Here is a 20,546-nt window from a genome sequence, read left to right on the forward strand (position 1 = left end):
ATGTAAAGACATGAATTGAATTGCTCAAGGTAAATGCTCAAAGTAAATAGAGAAGAACGAACGCGGTGATGTTTTATCGAGGTATCGGAGAGTCGCCACTCCCCACTAGTCCTCGTTGGAGCACCCGCACAAGGGTGTAGCTCCCCCTTGATCTATGCAAGGATCAAGTGCTCTCTATGGGTTGATTCTTCGACACTCCGTCATGCTGAATCACCTACAACCGCTCACAACTTGAGTTGGGTCACCCACAAGCTCCGTCGGGTGATCACCAAGCTCCCAATCACCACCAAGCGTCTAGGTGATGGCGATCACCAAGAGTAATAAGCACGAACTCTCACTTGACCACGATAAGCCTAATGAGAAGGTGGATTCACACTTTGCTACTCTTGATCTTCACTAATGAGGGCTCTCTTTGGGATTCTCAATCACCTCACTAGAACCTTGCTCTTCTTGGCACTCACAAACGTGTTTCTCAGCTGTTGGAATGAGTAAAAATACCCCCACACACGAGCGGAGGTTGTATTTATAACACTGGCTGAAAAACGAACCGTTATGTGCCTCTGCGGGGTGACCGGACGCACTGATCAGTACACCCCGAACTCCAGTGGTTAAGAGTTGATCAGACGCGTCTGGTCATGTTTTTCCCTCACTGGAACCTTACTGATGTCGACCGGACTCTAGACCCCAGCGTTCGGTCACTTGCTCATTAGCGTCCGATCAGTAGCCGGAGCCTGATCAGCGTCCGGTCAGTATTGACCGGACACGTCCAATCAGGATTCTCCCTCTCTAGGACCTTACTGGAGTCGACCGAATGCTGGCCCTCAGCGTCCGGTGACTTAACCTCACAGTGTCCGGTCAGACCAGAGCCAGCGTCCGGTCAGTATTTGACCCTCCATTCACTTCCAAAGTCATTTTTGTAGTAGACCGGAATAAACATTTTCCTCATTTCCCATATTTTGGAAAAGTAGTGATTCCCTTGAAGGTTTCTTACTTTCTTTCCTCAATTATTCTCTTCCAAAGTCGCTCAAATTCTTCCACTATTAGACTATTGTTCACTATATCTTCGAAGTCTTCATATAGTCCTTCGTTTGTTGCAAAGACCTTGACATTCTTATTGTTGCATTTGGTCTTTATGTGGAACAAGCAATTTCTGTGCTTTGTGTTTATGAAGACTTGCTCTATTGTTGATTTCATCACCATGTCTTGGTCTGTGATGATTGTTTGAGGGTGTTTTCCTCCCATTGCTTCAAGGAAAGTTTGAAATACCCACTTAAAAGTGTCTACTGTCTCATCATGCGGGAAAGCACATCTGAAAAGGCAACTTTGCCCATGTCCTGTGATTCGAACAAATGGTGCAAAAGGTAAGTTGTATCGATTGGTCATATATGTCATGTCAAAACTTACACATTCTCCATAATCTGCATAATATTTCATAGAAGAACAGTCTGTCCAGAACAAGCTTCTCACTCTCTTGTCCCCATCTAAATCAAACTTGTAAAAGAAAGAGGGATCCTCAGTTTGTTTCTTTCTAAAATAATCCAGTACTTGTGTCATATCTGATCCTTTAACTTCTCTGTTCAGCCTTGTCCTATAGTTGCTGATATCTTTCTTTTTCATCGGTAGAGCTGTAAGCCCCCCTCTAAGATACGATAGAATAGAAACCATCTTCCTAGTCGGGATATTGTTATCGTTCAGAGGCTTGATAAATCCTTTTTCTATTTCTGTCATATACTTGTGACCAGAAAATAGTTGATCCCTGTCTCCAGGGCATAGCTCATGATTATGCTCCAAATCAAGAGTTTTAACCTTCCATACACCTCCTTCTTTCACCGTCATAACACATGGATAATCTGACTTCTGTTGAACATTTGTTTTCCTTCTCCTTATCGGTTTCTTTCCAACATCCTTGTCTACCGGCTTCTTCTTGCTTTAAACACTTTGGTTCCTTTTATTTTCCTTGATGAGTGCATCTCATTGTCACTTTGACTACCTCATTATTTCTCTTTTTACTTTGAGTTCTTATCGTATGTGTTATGGCAACTTGAAATCTAGCTAGGAATGCATAGAAGTTGAAGAAATGGTGAGCATCATCCCTACTCTTAAATTCCATCGATAGCTGTGGGGTGTACTTGCTGTTGATTGGTGCATTATTGCCTTTAGATGCTGCAACCTGCTCATTTTTTTATGAATTCTTCAATCTCTTCATCCGTCAGTTCCTTGCTACCATTTACATGTTCATTATCATCTGTTATTGTTGATGTAATATCTGAACTTGTTGGTTCTACTGCTATGATCCTCAAGTCATTTTCTTCCATTGTTGGTTGGTCATCTTGATTTTAATGCTGCACCTATAAATATATTAGCAGCAGTTTTAGTTTCTGAGTAATGTCATTTATAATATAAATATTTTTTTTCAGTGTGGACTGAAATAGTTGAAGAGATCATTTTTATGTACCTCATTAATGTCCATGTTATTGAATACATCAGTTTGCCAATGGTATTGTTGAATTTCAGATCTATCATCATCAGCTATGCTTGTCGTTGCTCCATCATCATCAGCGACGATTGCCATTTCTCCATCCTGTTTTTGCAAAGATAAGTTTTACTTTAATGCCAGTACATATTTGTATTACTTATAAATGTAATCATCTCTTCATCTTGCTGCACAGTTTATAATGAAGCATTGAAATTGAAGTACTATTATGCTGATATTACATTGCACATATGTGTGTAATTTACATATGTCTGAATTATAATTTTTGTGTACTGGTATTATAAATTTTACCTGCGTATTCCAGTCAGTCTGATTATCTTCCTGAGAGTTCCTGATCTGTTCCATCATAAGTTCAATGTAGCCTCCCTGCATTGAAATATATTTTAGTCGAAAAACAACCTTCTTATGTTGGCATTTTTTGATTCTAAGCAATGATTTTGCTCACCTTTTTGTATCTGTAGGTATTTGAAAGGTCACTGGAACAATTTGTGCCTGCAAATATTTGGTAAGGAGCTGACTGCACGTCCTTAATTGCTTCTTATGACTTCACTGATATTGGATAATCATCGCATCTACTTGTTGTGACATACAAATTATTCTGCTTCATAAAAAAACAAGCAGATGGGTACTTACATAGCTTTTCATTGCATCATTGAATTGTGTTTCTTACCTCAAGTAGTTGATCAAACTCGACTGGTGCTTATATTAGTTGCATAAGGAAAGCAATTGAAACCTGCAAGAAAATGAAGAAGCCATTAGTTCTCATTTATTTATTGTTTGTGTCAACTGTTTTGAATTATGAGTAATTTTACATCATTGTTGCTTTCTTCTTGGCAAATCATTTCCTCATAATTCTGAATCTGATATTGTGCCTCTGACATTTCCTGCTGCCTTGTTCTTCTTTGTAGATTCATGTTCTGTTATAACATCCAGATTTCATGTTTTGACAATTAGAAGATTTCTCATCATTGCATATTACATGCATCTAACACACACAAGGAGATTGAATTCAAATGATCGGTGTACTAACCTTGGCTGTTGAGGTTTGTGGTTCCTCTTCGATCTGATCTCTGCCCCTTTGCCCTGCTTTGTGTGTACAAGTTGCATGAGCCGGATCTTTAAATTGTATACATGTATAGTATAATTGCATTAGCAGCAAGTACAAGTTGCACTATGTCAAATGTGCAATTTCCTTATTTTTGTTCTGTAATTTAATTACAATAGTAATATAGCAAATGCATAAGAGATATATTTATAATTTTAGTTGAGGTTTGCTGAGTGGTGTGGCTATGCTTGTCTTGTGCAGGAACAGCACAACAGTCCCAGTAGCAGCTTGGCTGCTGTTTTTAGTTTGGCCCTGAGTTCTAGAAGCTACAGCTCTGCATCTTCGATTTTCCTAAGGAGTTGCTTGTTCGGTTTTCAGGTGTGCACCAGTACCTTAGTTGCAATTTTCCATCTCTTACGCAACTAGAGCTAGCTAGCTAGTAGTTCTTTGATGAACCGGGATATGATTTAGAGTGGCTTGTTGATGTGCCTGGCTGCCACTAATTGCAGTGCTAATGGGTAATGCATGCATGGCCATCTGATTCAGCACTAGTCAGTCAGGAGACAGACTCTAAAAAAAGGCCAGGATATAGAAAATCGAAGAGAGGTCTCTGTCACACTCATGTCGCCGTCTTGTTTCATGCCTCACACAGAGAGATTTAGCACTAGTTTTCTATGGATCTACATTCTCCTAGTCTTTGATCTGAGTTACTTTTTTGTTGCTTTTTCAGGAAGTAGATTGAAAAGATTGGGATACTAACCTTTGCTGATGAGGTATGAGTCAGTCTTCTAGTTCTTTTTCTTAAAATTTTCTGTTCTTCTTTGCAATCTGATCTCTCCCCCTTTCTCCTGCCCTGCGTGAGCAGAGCAGAGGCTTCCCCCACGCAGATCTGTTTCTGGTTGGCTTCTCTCCTAAGTCTTTATATTCCTATGTATTCATGGTTTTGGGCTTTTGTTATGAGCTGCTACTGTTAAATGGGTCAATTTATAATTTTAGTTATATTCCTATGTATTCATGGTTTTGGGCTTCTCTTATGGGCTGCTGCTGTTAAATGGGTCATTTTGTTATTTTAGTTAATGGGCCAACTTTGGTTGCATAGAAACTATAACGTATTTTCTCTAAGTGGGCTTTCTTTAAAAACGTGTGCTACCTTATGCTAAAACACATGGTTTCTTTTCTCTTGAAAATCATGTGTTATGCGCAACCAACAACCATATGCTAGCTTATGCTAAAACACATGGTTTTTTCTCTGTTATAAATTATGTGTTTTATAGCTAGCAAACAACTATGTGCTACCTTTTGTTGAAACACATGGTTGTTGACTAGACAGACTCGTCAGCTATTGCGTTTTTCTGGTAATGTATCTTGTTGGGACACAGATTGTGGCGCAAACACAACAGGAATGCTATACAACACACATGTGTTTTAGGAAAAAAAACACATGGATTTTTTCTCTCTTTTTTCACCGGTCATCACCGGCTCCTGAACCCGTCGGGCACTTGGACCTGTCGGCCACGATGGCGCAGTGCGTGTCCACGTCGTTGGCTCGCAGGTACCAGCCGAGCATCTCCTCCAGCCAGCCCCAGTCGCCGATCCCGTACGCGGCCACCATTTCCTCCATGGACGCCCGGAAATCCGCGTACGGGTCTGCGGACTCAAACGCGACCGCCACGGCAGTACTCCATCTGCCCGTTCATATGCTGCGATTTGTGATTTGTCCTTCCATAGAAAAAAATTTGTTTCTTGTGATCTGTGGATCTGTGATCTTGTGATTGTCTAGAGGTAGAAGAAGACTAGAGGTAGAAGAAGGCTGGAGGTAGAAGGAGGATGGAGGCTATTGGATCTTAATTCTATGGTGTAAAAAAATTCATGTGTTGAAACTGCATAAAACACATGGTTGTTGGGTAGACAGACTCAAACACAGATATTCGAGTTGGACGATACAGGAAATCCGCTATTTTTTGTCGCATGTGCTGTTGTAGTTCAGTTTTGAAGTCACCTTCCATGATATACGTTCACATATAACTATGCGTGATCTTAATCGACGCAAAAAGAAAATGTTTATGCATTGCCGTTGTTACCCATGCCAAAACCAAGCTATAAAAAGGAGACCTGGCTAAGCAGACTTTCCATCAACTATCACCACTGAGAACCAAAACAAAATTCCTAGTTAAGTGGGTACGCTGAAGCCATGGCAGGCCGAGCTCTCACTCACTTCCAGCTCACTGCCACCATCCTGGTGGCGCTCGTCGCCACATGCCACGCCGGCAGCATCGCCGTGTACTGGGGTCAGAACGACGGCGAGTCGTCCCTGTCAGAGACGTGCGCGTCCGGGAACTACAAGTTCGTCATCCTCGCCTTCGTCTACAAGTTCGGCAAGGGCCGGACGCCGGACCTGAACCTTGCCGGTCACTGCGTTCCCTCGTCGGGCAACTGCAAGTTTCTGAGTGTTAGCATAAACCGTGAGCTCTTTCCTTTCTAGCAGATAGCGTAGATCATGGCATGGCCCAGAGAGCTGGGATGGCAGCCCTCAATCACGAGCATGCCAAGTTTAGCCTTTCCTCGTTTTTAGTGATTGACTAGCTTCCTTTTATAGCATTGTAACTAGGCTTATATATTGATCTTCAATCAAAGGAACAGCTGCCGCATTGCAGCCCAAACTTCTGTGTGTGCCACTTTGTGTTCGCGTATGTATTGTCTTCCTCCATCGGAGTTCTGTCAATTGGCATCAGAGCCGATCCTCGCCGTCGCCATGTCGTCGAAGTCTCCAACCAAGAAGGAGACCGGTGACAGCTCCGGCGAGAAGAAGGTCCAGCCGTCACGTTCGCCACCACGTCGCCGTGGCCGCTCCCACAGCCGTCGCTCCGGCTCACGAGTCGTCGAGCGCATCATCGAGCGGCCGTCCGCGAACGTCGCGTGGCCGATGCTGACCCGGACTAATTATCCGGAATGGGCCCTGGTCATGGAGGTGAATTTCCAGACCCTCCGTGTCTGGGACGCCGTCCACGACGGCATCTCCGACGACCCCGACGAAGATGAGTACCACGACGATCGTCAGGCGATGGCAGGGCTCCTGCGCTCGGTTCCATCTGAGCTGTGGAGCACTCTCGCCAGGAAGCGGACCGTGAAGGAAGCGTGGGAAGCGGTCAAGGTCTTGCGGATCGGCGACGAACGCGCACGTGACGCCAGTGCACAGCAGCTTCGTCGCGAATTCGGCACTCTCACCTTCAAGGAGGGGGAGACCGTCACCGAGTTCGGGCTCCGCATCACGACGCTCGCCACCAACCTCCGCGCTCTCGGCGACAACATCACCGACGCCGAGGTAGTGAAGAAGTTGTTGCAGGTCGTCCCGGACAAGCTCTCGCAGGCTGCCGTCTCCCTCGAGATGTTCCTCGACCTCAACAACGTCTCGCTCGAGGAGGTCATCGGGCGCCTACGTGTGTTCAAGGAGCGCGCCAAGCCCAAGGAGGTCACGGACGCCATGGGGCGCCTGATGCTCTGTGAGGAGGACTGGGAGGCTCGTCGCAAGGCTCGCCGTGAGCAGGATAGTTCCAGTGGTAGCACGGGCTCCGGCAGCCCCGGAAAGCGCCGTGGACGCGGACGCGGACGCGGCGGCGAGGAATCATTGTCGCGGGATGGCCGCAACGGCCAGAACGCGGGCACCGGGAACGCCGGTGGCGGGAGGCCACCACGCGGCAATCGCTGCGACAACTGTGGCAAGATAGGCCATTGGGCCAAGGATTGTCGCGGGAAGAAGAAGGGTGCGACACACATCGCGCAGGCCGAGGAACAGGAGCACGCACTCATGTACATCGCCGCCGACGCCGAGGTAAAAGCGCCGGACGCGTTCTGCTCTCATCTCAGGTCGTCGCCGCCTCTCGACGAATCCACGGTGCGTGTCCACCTCGATGAACCGAAGGTGCATCTCCACCTCAGCCAAGAGGAGGAGGCTGTGGTCTCTCACCGTTGGGTGTTGGACACCGGGGCGACGAACCACATGACGGGAACGCGCTCCGTTTTCGCGGAGCTGAACAGCGGCGTCACCGGCACCGTCAAATTCGGCGACGGGTCGGTGGTCGACATCCAAGGCAAGGGCACCGTCCTCTTCGCGTGCAAGTCCGGCGAACACCGTCGGCTAGACGGCGTCTACTACATCCCCCGCCTCACCACGAACATCATCAGCCTCGGGCAGATGGATGAGGATGGTTTCAAGGTCGACATCGAGGCGGGCGTGCTGCGTCTCTACGATCTGCAACGCCAACTGCTGGCCAAGGTGTATCGATCACCTAGCCGGCTCTACTTCCTCGACATGGACATCACCGCTCCGGTGTGCCTCACCGCGCGGGTCGGCGACATGGCGTGGCGCTGGCACGAGCGCTACGGCCACCTCAACTTCCAGGCGTTGCGCAAGCTTGGGCGCGCGGACATGGTGCGAGGACTACCGGCGATCGACCATGTAGACCAAGTCTGCGAGGACTGCGTCTTGGCAAAACAAAAACGCACGCCGTTCCCACAGGCCGCCAAGTACCGGGCTCAGGAAGAGCTCGAACTGGTCCATGGTGATCTTTGCGGCCCGATCTCGCCACCGACGCCGGCGGGGAACGTCTACTTCCTACTACTCGTCGACGACATGAGTCGCTTCATGTGGCTCACACTGCTGCGCTCGAAGGCAGACGCGCCGGCGGCGATCATGATGTTCCAGGCGAGGGTGGAACGTGAGACCGGCAAGAAATTGAAGGTCCTCCGTACTGATAATGGTGGTGAATTCACCTCTGTGCAGTTTGGTGAATACTGTGCAGGCGAAGGCATCCAACGGCACTACTCGGCGCCGTACACGCCACAACAAAACGGCGTCGTAGAGCGCCGGAACCAGATGGTCGTGAACACGGCGAGGAGCATCCTGCGCGCGCGGGGCATGCCAGGCTACTTCTGGGGCGAGGCGGTGCACACCGCTGTGTTCCTCCTCAACAGATCGCCTACATCCGCGCTCGACGGGATGACTCCGTACCAGGCGTGGTACGGGAAGAAGCCACCCGTGCACTTCCTGAAAGTGTTTGGGTGCGTTGCCTATGTGAAGCGTCTCCATCCACACCCATCCAAGCTTGACGATCGTGGGGTGAAGGTTGTCTTCATCGGCTATGAAGCAGGAAGCAAGGCATACCGCTTCTATGACCCCATCCGTGCTCGTGTGATCATCTCCCGTGATGCTGTGTTTGATGAGCACGCACGCTGGGACTGGGATGGTGTCTCTACTGACGTCAACCTGGAACCGTTCACCATCGAGCAAGAGTACGAACTCCAGCGTCATACTTCTGGCGTACCGCCGTCGGCTACGACGTCGTCTGCACCTACGACACCTTCCACCGTCATGAAGTTGCCTGCGCCCGCTACATCGCCAGTACCTGCTACATCCACGGGCACACCATCGCCACATGCTCCGATCCCTCCCACAGGGAGGCAGGTCGAGTTTGCGACACCTCTCAGCAATGATCCCAACCTCGACGCTGATGATGATGAGGACGTGGAGCACAGGTACCGGAGGCTGGACAATATTCTTGGAACGGATGCTGTTCCAGGCATGGCGCACCGCGACGCCGTGGAAGCTGAACTCCATGCAGTCAGCGTGGAGGAGCCAAGAACGTTGAAGGAGGCCGACGGTGACCCAAACTGGGTTGCCGCGATGGAGGAGGAGCTATCCTCGATCCGCGACAACAAGACATGGTCGCTGGTCGAGCTCCCACGTGGACACCGCGCCATAGGCCTCAAGTGGGTGTACAAAGTGAAGCGTGATGAGAACGGCAACATCGTCAAGTACAAGGCTCGCCTCGTCGCCAAGGGCTACGTGCAGCAGCTTGGCGTCGACTTTGACGAGGTCTTCGCACCAGTTGCACGACTGGAGTCGGTGCGGCTGCTCCTCGCCATCGCGGCGCACCACGGCTGGGGCGTCCACCACATGGACGTGAAGTCGGCGTTCTTGAACGGGGAGCTCCAGGAAGAGGTGTACGTTCAGCAACCTCCTGGCTTCGTCGACGACAAGCACAAGTACAAGGTGCTCCGGCTTCACAAGGCCTTGTACGGGCTCCGTCAAGCTCCACGCGCTTGGAACCAGAAGCTCGATGCAGAGCTGCTGTCACTTGGCTTCACACGCTGTGTTGATGAGCATGGGCTGTACACCCGCGGTCAAGGTGCAGGCCGCCTGATCGTCGGTGTGTACGTCGACGACCTCATCATAACTGGAGGAGACGCAAATGCCGTGGCAAAGTTCAAGCAACAGATGCTGAACACGTTCAAGATGAGTGACCTCGGTTTGCTCTCTTATTACCTTGGGCTCGAGGTGACACAGGGAGCAGCCGGCATCTCGCTCCGGCAAACGGCGTACGCCTCGAAGATACTCGAGAAGGCGGGCTTGAGTGGTTGCAATGCCAGTGCGACCCCCATGGAGCCGAGATTGAAGCTGCTCAAGGAAGGCACGACGCCGAGCGTGGACGCCACCGAGTACCGGAGCTTGATCGGCAGCCTCAGGTACTTGTGTAATTCCCGGCCGGATCTTGCATACCCGGTGGGTTACCTAAGCAGGTTTATGGAGGCGCCGCGGCAAGAACACCTCACCGCCGTGAAGCGTGTGCTCTGGTACGTGGCAGGCACATTGAGCTGGGGTTTGCATTATCACCCCGGGAAGAAGGATGGAGGCAAGCCGGTGCTGGTCGGATACTCTGATAGCGACCTGGCCGGTGACGTGAATGACAGGAAAAGCACGAGTGGCCTCATCTTCTTCCTAGCTGGAGGACCGGTTGCTTGGCAATCGGCGAAACAGAAGGTGGTTGCTCTGTCTTCATGCGAAGCGGAGTACATCGCTGCTGTTGCTGCTGCGTGCGAGGCGGTTTGGTTGGCGCGGTTGCTAGCTGAGCTCGTCGGAGGACCCGTGCTCGCACCAAAACTCAAGGTGGACAACAAGTCTGCCATTGCCCTTATGAAGAACCCTGTACACCATGACCGGAGCAAACACATTGATGTGAAATTTCATTTCATCCGGGAATGCTGTGACAGGAGGCTGATCAACGTTGAGTTTGTGGGAACTGAGTTGCAGCTGGGTGACATGCTTACAAAAGCACTCGGTCGTACTCGATTTCAGGAACTTCGCGGCATGGTCGGCATGAAAAACATAGCATAGTTGCTCACGGCTTAGGAGCAGATTGTTAGCATAAACCGTGAGCTCTTTCCTTTCTAGCAGATAGCGTAGATCATGGCATGGCCCAGAGAGCTGGGATGGCAGCCCTCAATCACGAGCATGCCAAGTTTAGCCTTTCCTCGTTTTTAGTGATTGACTAGCTTCCTTTTATAGCATTGTAACTAGGCTTATATATTGATCTTCAATCAAAGGAACAGCTGCCGCATTGCAGCCCAAACTTCTGTGTGTGCCACTTTGTGTTCGCGTGTGTATTGTCTTCCTCCATCGGAGTTCTGTCACTGAGCAAGGACATCCAGTCGTGCCAGCGCCGCGGTATCAAGGTCCTGCTCTCCGTCGGCGGCGGCGAGGGCAGCTACGGCCTGTCATCAGAAAGGGACGCGCGGGAAGTGGTCGCGTACCTCTGGAACAATTACCTGGGCGGCACGTCGTCGTCCCGCCCCCTCGGCGACGCCGTCCTTGACGGCGTCGACTTCGACATCGAGCAAGGCGGCGCCAAGTTCTGGGACAGCCTCGCCAGGTAAACTCTCGGAGTCGGAGGCTTAGAGCCGCGCCGACCCGTAATCGTTGCACTGCACGCTCGTATTGAGTACACCAGGATGCTGACATGGCTGCACGACATGCATGCAGGGACCTCAAGAACTTGGGTAAGAAAAAGGGCAGCAAGGGGGTGCTTCTGAGCGCGGCGCTGCAGTGCCCGTTCCCGGACGAGTGGGACGGCGGCGCGATCAACGCGGGGCTGTTCGACTTCGTGTGGGTGCAGTTCTACAACAACCAGCCGTGCCAGGTGAGCGCTGGCCGCGGCGCGTTCCTGGCCGCGTGGAAGACGTTGGCAGTCGGTGCCAGCGGGGAAGATCTTCCTGGGTCTGCCCGCCTCCAAGAGCGCGGCGGGCACCGGGTTCGTGCCCGCCGCCCAGCTCACGTCGCAGGTGCTGCCGCTCATCAAGGGCTCGCCCAAGTACGGCGGCGTCATGCTCTGGTCCAAGTTCTACGACAAGGGCTACAGCGACGCCATCAAGAGACACGTCTGAAAAAAAAAACTCCTACGGTGGACAGACAGCTCCCGCAACTTTGTGCTTAAGGAAGAAGACCTTCTCACGCAGGCCGAGAAAACCCTCGAACACCGTGTCCCGCCCTTACACAGGGGCCCGTTACCCTGTGAGTGGGCCGGTCCGTTGCCTGTGCTTTGGGAAACTCGAGACAGGTGAGGGAATTTTTTTAACTCCGGGCAGGCAAACGAGCGCACCCGTGGGGGCTCGAACCCTGCCCGCGAGAGTACCAGCCGGACGTCCCGACCAACCGGTCAGAGGAGCCGATATTTCCCGTAAAATGCACGCGCTGCTGCATGGTGTCGACTGTCGAAAGATGGTTCATCTTTGTGGGTGGCTGGGTGCTTATGTTCGTGTCACAACGTCTTACAGAGTGCAGTGAATTTTCTTGTACCATGTTGGGTTGTGTTGCAGATTCATTTGTTTCTCACATGTATGACGTATTACACACACACACACGGTTGAATAAAAAAGGGATCAAGATCATTTAGTTGTGCTATAGTTTGCTTATTGAGAAAATCTGTATTCATGTCTTATGCTTCTCAAACTGGCCGCTTAAATTTCTATTCATAATTGATTATTTTTTCAAAAAAATAAGCATACAGTTCGAGTCTGATTTTTAGCCATCACTTTTGTTAGCTCAAATTTAGAGTGATTTTGAGTAATGTGGCGTTGATGTAGAGACACGGCAAATGCCAACATATTTAAAATTCATAAATGACTTAAAAACTTAAAAATCTCAACTTTACCAAGAGTATTTTTAACCTAAAAACAAATCCCTCTAAGTGAAACAGAGCATTTTATAACCGCATAAAACAGAGTTTAAAGTTAAAACAAACCCTTATCATTGTGTTGTTCAAAATAAACTTCATGTCAAAATGATTTACGATATGAAAAATGGAAATACTACTTTGTTGCTTTATGGGCTTGCACAATGTCGATGATGCATATGACCTTAACGAGCATTTGGGTATCTGGATTGAATTGTGTACTCCCTCCATCCCAAATTGTAAGTCATTCCAAGAATCTTGGAGAGTCAAAGATTGTCAAGTTTGACCAAAATTATAAAAAAAATTACAAAGATTTATGACATCAAATAAATATACTATAAAAATATAATTAACAAAGAATCTATTGGTACTTAGTTGGTATCATAAATGTTATTATCTTATTATATAAACTTGGTCAAACTTGAGATGCTTTGACTCTCCAAGATTCTTGGAATGACTTACAATTTGGGATGGATGGAGTACGTAGAATGGAGGCCCAATTCCAAAGCAAGCCGAATTGGAAATGATGTGTGTTTCCAATTTGGATGTTTGGATGGCACTTGAAATTGCCTGCTAGAATCTAACAATCGTTCAAATTTCAGTTCCTGTTTGGATCCACACTATTGATGAATTGATGCTTTTCTGAATTAGAACATGAGAATACATGAGTCATAGGTTGATGAATATTTCTTTTACTTGGCTAGCAGAAATATGAAATAGACAACAATGGCATTCTAAATAATTTATGTCAATTAAAATGTAAGAAATGAAAATAATGTGACATCTACATTAAAAGGAGCAGTTGCTTAACATATGCATAGGTCACTGCATGCTCCAACAACACACAAATTTAGCACCAAAGATTCGCATAAAAATATGAACACCTACAAAGTTCATTGTGCGTCTGCTCGTAGAGCCCATAAATTCTAATACAAAAGATGAAGTTTTGGCTGAAATACAACTCCAGTTTCTCACTGTAGGTGCATAGTGTAATGCAAAATATGAGCAGGGAAGCATTACTATCAACAAACATTACAGTAGATGAGACTACTTGACTTCTTTTTCAATGTCTTCAGATTTTGACTTCTTCGTTCTTAGGTCCTGTTTGGCACGGCTTTTCCACCGGCTTCAGGAGCCGTTTGGAGCCGTTTTGTACCAAACAGGTTAAAACAAAACGACTTCACCCAGGAAGCCGCTTTCACAGAGGCTTGAGGTGGGATCAGCTAAAAATAGTGGCTTCACATAGCTTCACCTTGTTCTGGTGGGCCCTGCATGGAATTTTGTGAGAGCACGTTTCAAGGAACTCTGCATGTGGAGCTATTGCCAAATGGTTAACCAAAACGGCTTCCAGCCTGTTCGCTTGGTCGTAAACGATCGTGGATTATAAGTTAGAATAGTATTTTTCTCTCACACCAAACCAGCCAGCATTAATAATCCACGATCGTTTCAGCCGAAACGAACAGGTTGTTCGCCTCCATCGATGGAGCTGTTTATGGAGTTGAAGTAAAAAAATGAAGCCATGCCAAACGGGGCCTTAATAACCAATCCTTTCTCATGTTCAGGGGAAGGCCCAAAAGTGCTTTAAAAATTTGATCATCATGATTCATCATACCTTATGCTTGCATATAATCATCATGTCTCAAATCTGGTAGTTGGTCAAGTGCATCAAGGAATCATGTGGAGAAGTAGGCCTTAGTAGTCGACAGGTTCAATTGACTTCATAGCAGAGCCAAATGATGTTTTAATGTCCCCAAGCAAAGACATAAGGTTTCACTTGTTCTTGGACTCTTTCCCAATTGAGATGGCACCGTGGAAAAATCTTCCTTCTCTATCAATGAAATGAGCACCGTCTCGTGCTTGTTCGTTAAAAAAACTGTGGAAAAATCTGGAGAGCCCAACGCCATTTGCCATCTCCTGAGCACTTTCAGCACCTGTCCTAGCAGGTTACCCGTGGCATGATCTTTGGAGCAGATGATGCTGATTGCTTCCCAATTCTTGACAACTTTGGTAACAAGCAACATATGTATTAGCCTGTCAAAAAGTCACAAAAGTAAATATTAAATGCAACATAGTTCAGATGATCATGTAAAATAGTTTACGTTATCATGCTGCATACCTCCACATATTTACTCCAAACGTCATCACTATCAATTGAGACTTGAGAGCCAGTGATTTTCCAATCCCAATGAAACCCACTTGGAGCAAGTATAACTCCATAATGTTTGTCAAAGGCTTTGCATCTTTAAGTGATGTTCTCCTTTGTGATGTTCACATTGCATTTCTCTCGGACATTTCTGATTGCAGGATTATACTCATGTGGCTTCTCCAATTGCAATATGATGTAGCTGCTCCAAGTGGATGGAAGTCACATGTGTATTGTGGATGGAAGCCACATGTGTGCAAGCAAAATGGGTTGGTTGATATATGTGTATACTTTACACATTTTCCAAACGCATTTTGTAGGAGGTGCTTATTCCCATTATCTTATACTATCTCACATCTTCTCCCAAGATTTTATAACTGCATGTTTGTGGGTGCCTTAGAAGGGGTTCAAGCTCTGAGGAGCGGCAGGGGGGCTCAAGCCCACCCAAGCTTGGTGCTAAATCTGGCCCTGATAGCATGGAATGATCTTTATGAGCGCAATAATTGTCTCTAGGTTCTAAATCATCATACACTTTTTTTTGCTACTTCAGGCAAACTTTATTGATTCACATAAATGGTTACATCGTTTACAAGCAAAAGTCCTTTATCTATGATTTTGTTTCTAAAAAAAATCTGCTAGCTTTGTGCAAGCGCATGCATTAATTTTAAAGGAGAAGTTTACAAAATATAAGGCACTCTGTGTTTTTATTTTTAAAAAAAGGCAGACATGACCAATGCATACAATTGAGTAAAACAAAACCGTTGCAGTATGTTACTTTTCCCAGAAATCAGGTGGTAAATAAGAAAAACAAAGGACCGTTAGCATTGTGAAAAATTCAGCTCTTGTTGTAACATGTCAGTGTAAATCTCCTCTACATATCGAGAGAATGTGTAAATGCTAACAGTTTTTACTCCATACAATAAGCATAATAAATAAATAAATTACTCCCTCCATCCTCAAATAAATCAATTCATAGAATCCATGCCAGTTAAACTTTTTTAAATTTGACTAACTTTATATAAAAGAGTAACAACATCTATGTCATAAAATGAGTACCTTATGAAAATATATTCTATGGTAAATCTAATGATACTAATTTGATATCATAAGTCTTAACTTTTTTTTAAGAAATTTAGTCAAAGTTTAAAGAGTTTGACTTAAACAATTCTATGAATCTATTTATTCAGGGACATAGTGAGTAGCATATATAATATTACTGATCAATGGAATCACTGGCCACTACGAATGGAGAAACGATCAACGATTCATGACACCGTTGAGAATGTAAACCAAGGTCAACATCATTAAGTTAATGAATTCAGGTGGGGGGAATTCCCCCGGTGAGAGTTTCAAAAAAAATGTAAACCATGTACTGTATGCAGGAACCAGAAAAGGCGCAATTTTGTCGCATGTCTGTGGTTTAGTTGAGTAAGGTGATTATCACGTTTGAAGTCAGCTTCAATGATTACATTGATCATCACGGGAATGTAAACTGCATATGGGATTACCGTACGTAAATAAATAAAACTTTACTTAACCGCAACCACTTCAAGGTAAATTCACACAGAAGTGCGGACGAACCACGGCACGAAACCTACTCAAACTTCTCTCCACGGCGTTCATATTGCTAACGCAAACCTTATAAAAGGAGACATGAATATGCACACTTCGCCATCCCATCTCAGCTCTACTCACTACTACTCGTAGAACAAGTTCCTAAAGTTACTATCCAAGTTGGGCACGCTCGATCAAGCCATGGCAAACCGAGCTCTAGCTCCACCCCTGCTCGTGGCCACCATCTTGGTGGCTCTCCTTGCCACATGCCATGCCGGTGGCATCGCCGTCTACTGGGGCCAGAACGACGGCGAGGCGTCCCTGTCCGACACGTGTGCGTCAGGGAACTACAAGTTCGTCATCCTCGCCTTCGTCTACAAGTTCGGCAAGGGCCAGACGCCGGAGCTGGACCTTGCCAGCCACTGCGACCCCTCATCGGGTGGCTGCACGGGGTTGAGTGACGACATACGTTCGTGCCAGAGCAGCGGCATCAAGGTCCTGCTCTCGATCGGCGGCGGTGATGGCAGCTACGGCCTGTCGTCCCAGGGGGACGCGCGGGACGTGGCCGCCTACCTCTGGAACAATTACCTGGGCGGCACGTCGTCGTCGCGCCCCCTCGGCGACGCCGTCCTTGACGGCATTGACTTCGACATCGAGCTCGGCGGCTCCAAGTACTGGGAGTGGGACAGCTTGGCCAGGTAAACTCTCGCAGTCTGCTTCTCGTCGTGGCACGCTCGGTCGTGTTGGTTAACTCCGTGTTTGCTCGCTCACCGCCTCCACCCTGGCCGCACGCCGTGCAGGGACAGAACATGGGCAAGAACAAGGTCGGCGGCAAGGGGGTGATTCTGAGCGCGGCGCCGCAATGCCCGTTCCCTGACGAGTGGGACAACGGCGCGATCAACACAGGGCTGTTCGACTACGTCTGGGTGCAGTTCTACAACAACCCGGAGTGCCAGGTGAACGCAGGCCGCGGCGCGTTCATGGACGCGTGGAAACAGTGGGAGTCGGTTCCGGCGGGGCAGATCTTCCTAGGCCTGCCAGCCTCCAAGGACGCGGCCGGCACCGGGTTCGTGCCCGCCGACGATCTCAACTCTAATGTGCTGCCGCTCATCAGGGGATCGCCCAAGTACGGCGGCGTCATGCTCTGGTCCAAGTACTACGACGACCGCGCAAGCTACAGTGACGCTATCAAGAGCCACGTGTGATAATTAGACATATTGAGGATGTGCCTGCCTGTGCATACACATATGCTTGGTGTTAGCAGATCTTTCATATTTATGCGATTTATTGTACTTTGTGTTGTTGGTGGTTCTTCAGATTTCATTGTTCGTCACATGTAGAATGTATCAGGCAGCTGAATAAAAAGGAGAGATGTTTTGTAAGGGGAAAGCACCATTCTAGTTTCAGAAGATATCAAAGCCACCCAATGACCGACCCAAGATTTTAAAGTTGGGTATATCCAAGTAAAAACCAAAGGAGCCCCAAATTTACTTCCCCCGTCGTAAATTATAAGACGTTTTGATATTTTTTCTAGATTTATTATAGATTTTATACTATATATCTAGACATAACATATATTTAGGTGCGTAGTAAAAGCTATGAATTTAGAAAAGCCAAAACGTTTTATAATCTGGACCGTCGGGTGTGCCTACGGGCTGGTGAGTAATGAGTGGTTGCGATAGGTAAATAGGCCACATGGGTTGTTCTTTGTTTGGATGAATAAGATGAAGAGAATATGAATTTTTAAGCTTAACTATATTATATATTTGCATATACATACGAACTATAATTTTTTCCTACAAATGTTGGACATGTTTAGAAATATCCGGGCACAATAGCAGGATCCGGCCCTGTGAAGCCACCATGCTTCTGAACATATAGATCAGACCTGTACTCGACTACTGACATACTTCATCAACAATAGAAACAAACGATCAACCGACCGCGCAGGCACATGACGGGCTGGTAACTTGAGGCACGAGGACTCTCCCGGTGTGATTGATCGATTCACTCCTACATGCTACAGGGATCATCAATCATCATGCGGCACACTTCCGACCTGGTCGACAGTCAGCCAGCCAGCAGCGTGTGATTACAGGGTTTCTCGCCAAGTGGACTCTTAAAAAAAAATCCAAGAGAGCAATTTTACATTTTTACTGTTTTATTACCACCACGATTTACGAACCTGCTCGAGTATGCATGTTTTTCTGCAAATAACAAATCCATTTGTGACGTTCCAAGGGCCAGGCCTGTAGGCTGTAGATATTGTCAGTTTCCATATGAAGGGCGGTCTAGTATTCTAGTACCGCACTCCTTAAATAGCTCCCAAGCAGACAAGCAGTATGTCTTAGACGGCAATCACCATGATTGCAGGGGAATGAAGCATGAATGTTGCTGCACCTGACATCAACCGAAATGTACTTAATTTTCACGAAGCTGAAACTGAAAGGATTGGTATAGAAATGGAACAAGCCAAGGAGCACGCCTACTTCGTTTGGCCGGCTGTCCACTCTTCCGTCCACGAGCGCCACGGCGCCACCGTGATATGCCGGACCAGTTACTATCTATAGTCCCATCCCGTGAGTCCGTGACGCTCACATTGCTAATGTTATTGGTTTACACTGGCGAACCGCTATAAAAAGGTGACCGGACATCGATCACACATTCACACTTCACAAGCCATAGCTAACCGAAGCTAGCTCAAAGCAAATCCTTACTAGTACTAGCACACTGTCTTCTTGCACTAGGCTAGGCATAGGGTTAATTAGTTGCTAACTAGCTGGTTAACCATGGCAGGTAGACCTCTCACTCCCTTCCAACTCATTGCCATCCTCTTGCTGGCGCTCCTCGTTACGAGCCACGCCAGCGGAATCGCCGTATACTGGGGCCAGAACACGGGCGAAGCAACCCTGTCCGCGACGTGCGCGTCCCGCAAGTACCAGTTCGTCATCCTCGCCTTCGTTTCCCAGTTCGGCCAGGGCCGGGCGCCACAGCTGGACCTGTCCGGCCACTGCGACGCCTCGTCGGGCAGCTGCTCCGACCTGAGCGATGACATCCGCTCGTGCCAGCGCCGCGGCGTCAAGGTCCTGCTCTCCATCGGCGGCGGCGTTGGCAAGTACGGTCTGTCGTCGGCCGCGGACGCGCGGCTGGTGGCCGCGTACCTCTGGAATAGCTACCTCGGCGGCACGTCGTCGTCACGTCCGCTCGGCGATGCCGTCCTCGATGGCATCGACTTCGACATCGAGCTCGGCAGCGCCAAGTTCTGGGACAATCTCGCCAGGTATACACTTTCGCTGCCGCCTAATGCTCGTCGTTGCATGCTCGTTTCGGGTTCACACATATATGTTCATGCTCTGATCGGACACCACTGACGCAGGGACCTCAAGGACATGGGCAAGAGTGGCAACAAGGCGGTGCTGCTGAGCGCGGCGCCGCAGTGCCCGTTCCCGGACGAGTGGGACGGCGCGGCGATCAACACGGGGCTGTTCGACTTCGTTTGGGTGCAGTTCTACAACAACCCGGAGTGCCAGTTCAGCTCGGGGCGCAAGGCCTTCCTAGACGCATGGAAACAATGGGAGTCGGTGCCGGCGGGGAAGATCTTCCTGGGTCTGCCCGCCTCCAAGAGCGCGGCGGGCACCGGGTTCGTGCCCGCCGCTCAGCTCACGTCGCAGGTGCTTCCGCTCATCAAGGGCTCGCCCAAGTACGGCGGCGTCATGCTCTGGTCCAAGTTCTACGACGACCGCACGGGATACAGCTCAGCCATCAAGAGCCACGTCTGAATGTCTGATAGGCTGATACTAGGAAATTGCAAGCGTGCATGTATGCGTCTGTGAGTGCGTGCAGCGTGCGGACGGTGCATGTGGAGTTGTGGTAGATAGTTCATATTTCAGCATGTTCGTGTTCGATCTTTTCTCGATGTGAACCGTAGCTGGGAGACTGTTATGTAGTACAGCAAAACATAGCTTTGCAATTTTCAGTCACCATCCTAGTAGGCTGTAGACCCTTTATCAACAAATAAAGCAAAGACCATTCGTCATTTTTGTGATCGTTTGTGACAATACAGCCCTATCCTGAAACTAACGACTTATATTCCTTGGCTTGTTTTAATTAGGGATTTTCACAAATCATAGTATTCTAATTGAATATTTCCTTGGAAAGATTCATTTATTATTTTTTGAGCGAATAATAAGTAGACCTACGTATGAGCTTGCTAATAAAAAAATACTACGTTGGTCGCAAAAAAAGTTTAATTATAGGATTTCTTAAATGGATTCATAGTCTTATGAAATGACCTTGGAGCCCCTA

General features: G+C 48.0%; 1 protein-coding gene and 2 pseudogenes across 1 annotated transcript; all 3 read left to right on the forward strand.

Moving 5' to 3' along the window:
* Positions 1–5,730: 5,730 nt before the first annotated feature.
* LOC136459488 (acidic endochitinase-like) lies at positions 5,731–11,756 on the forward strand (annotated as a pseudogene).
* Positions 11,757–16,442: 4,686 nt separating this feature from the next.
* On the forward strand, positions 16,443–17,606 carry LOC136459489 (acidic endochitinase-like; annotated as a pseudogene).
* A 1,424-nt stretch (positions 17,607–19,030) lies between these two features.
* On the forward strand, positions 19,031–20,267 carry LOC136459490 (acidic endochitinase-like). Its single transcript, XM_066459339.1, has 2 exons — positions 19,031–19,521; positions 19,618–20,267. The coding sequence occupies exons 1-2, from the start codon at positions 19,031–19,033 to the stop codon at positions 20,018–20,020; spliced, it is 894 nt and encodes a 297-aa protein (XP_066315436.1). The 3' UTR covers positions 20,021–20,267.
* The last annotated feature ends 279 nt before the right edge of the window (positions 20,268–20,546 follow it).

The sequence above is a fragment of the Miscanthus floridulus genome, chromosome 6 (assembly GCF_019320115.1).
Source record: "Miscanthus floridulus cultivar M001 chromosome 6, ASM1932011v1, whole genome shotgun sequence".
NCBI lineage: Eukaryota > Viridiplantae > Streptophyta > Magnoliopsida > Poales > Poaceae > Miscanthus > Miscanthus floridulus.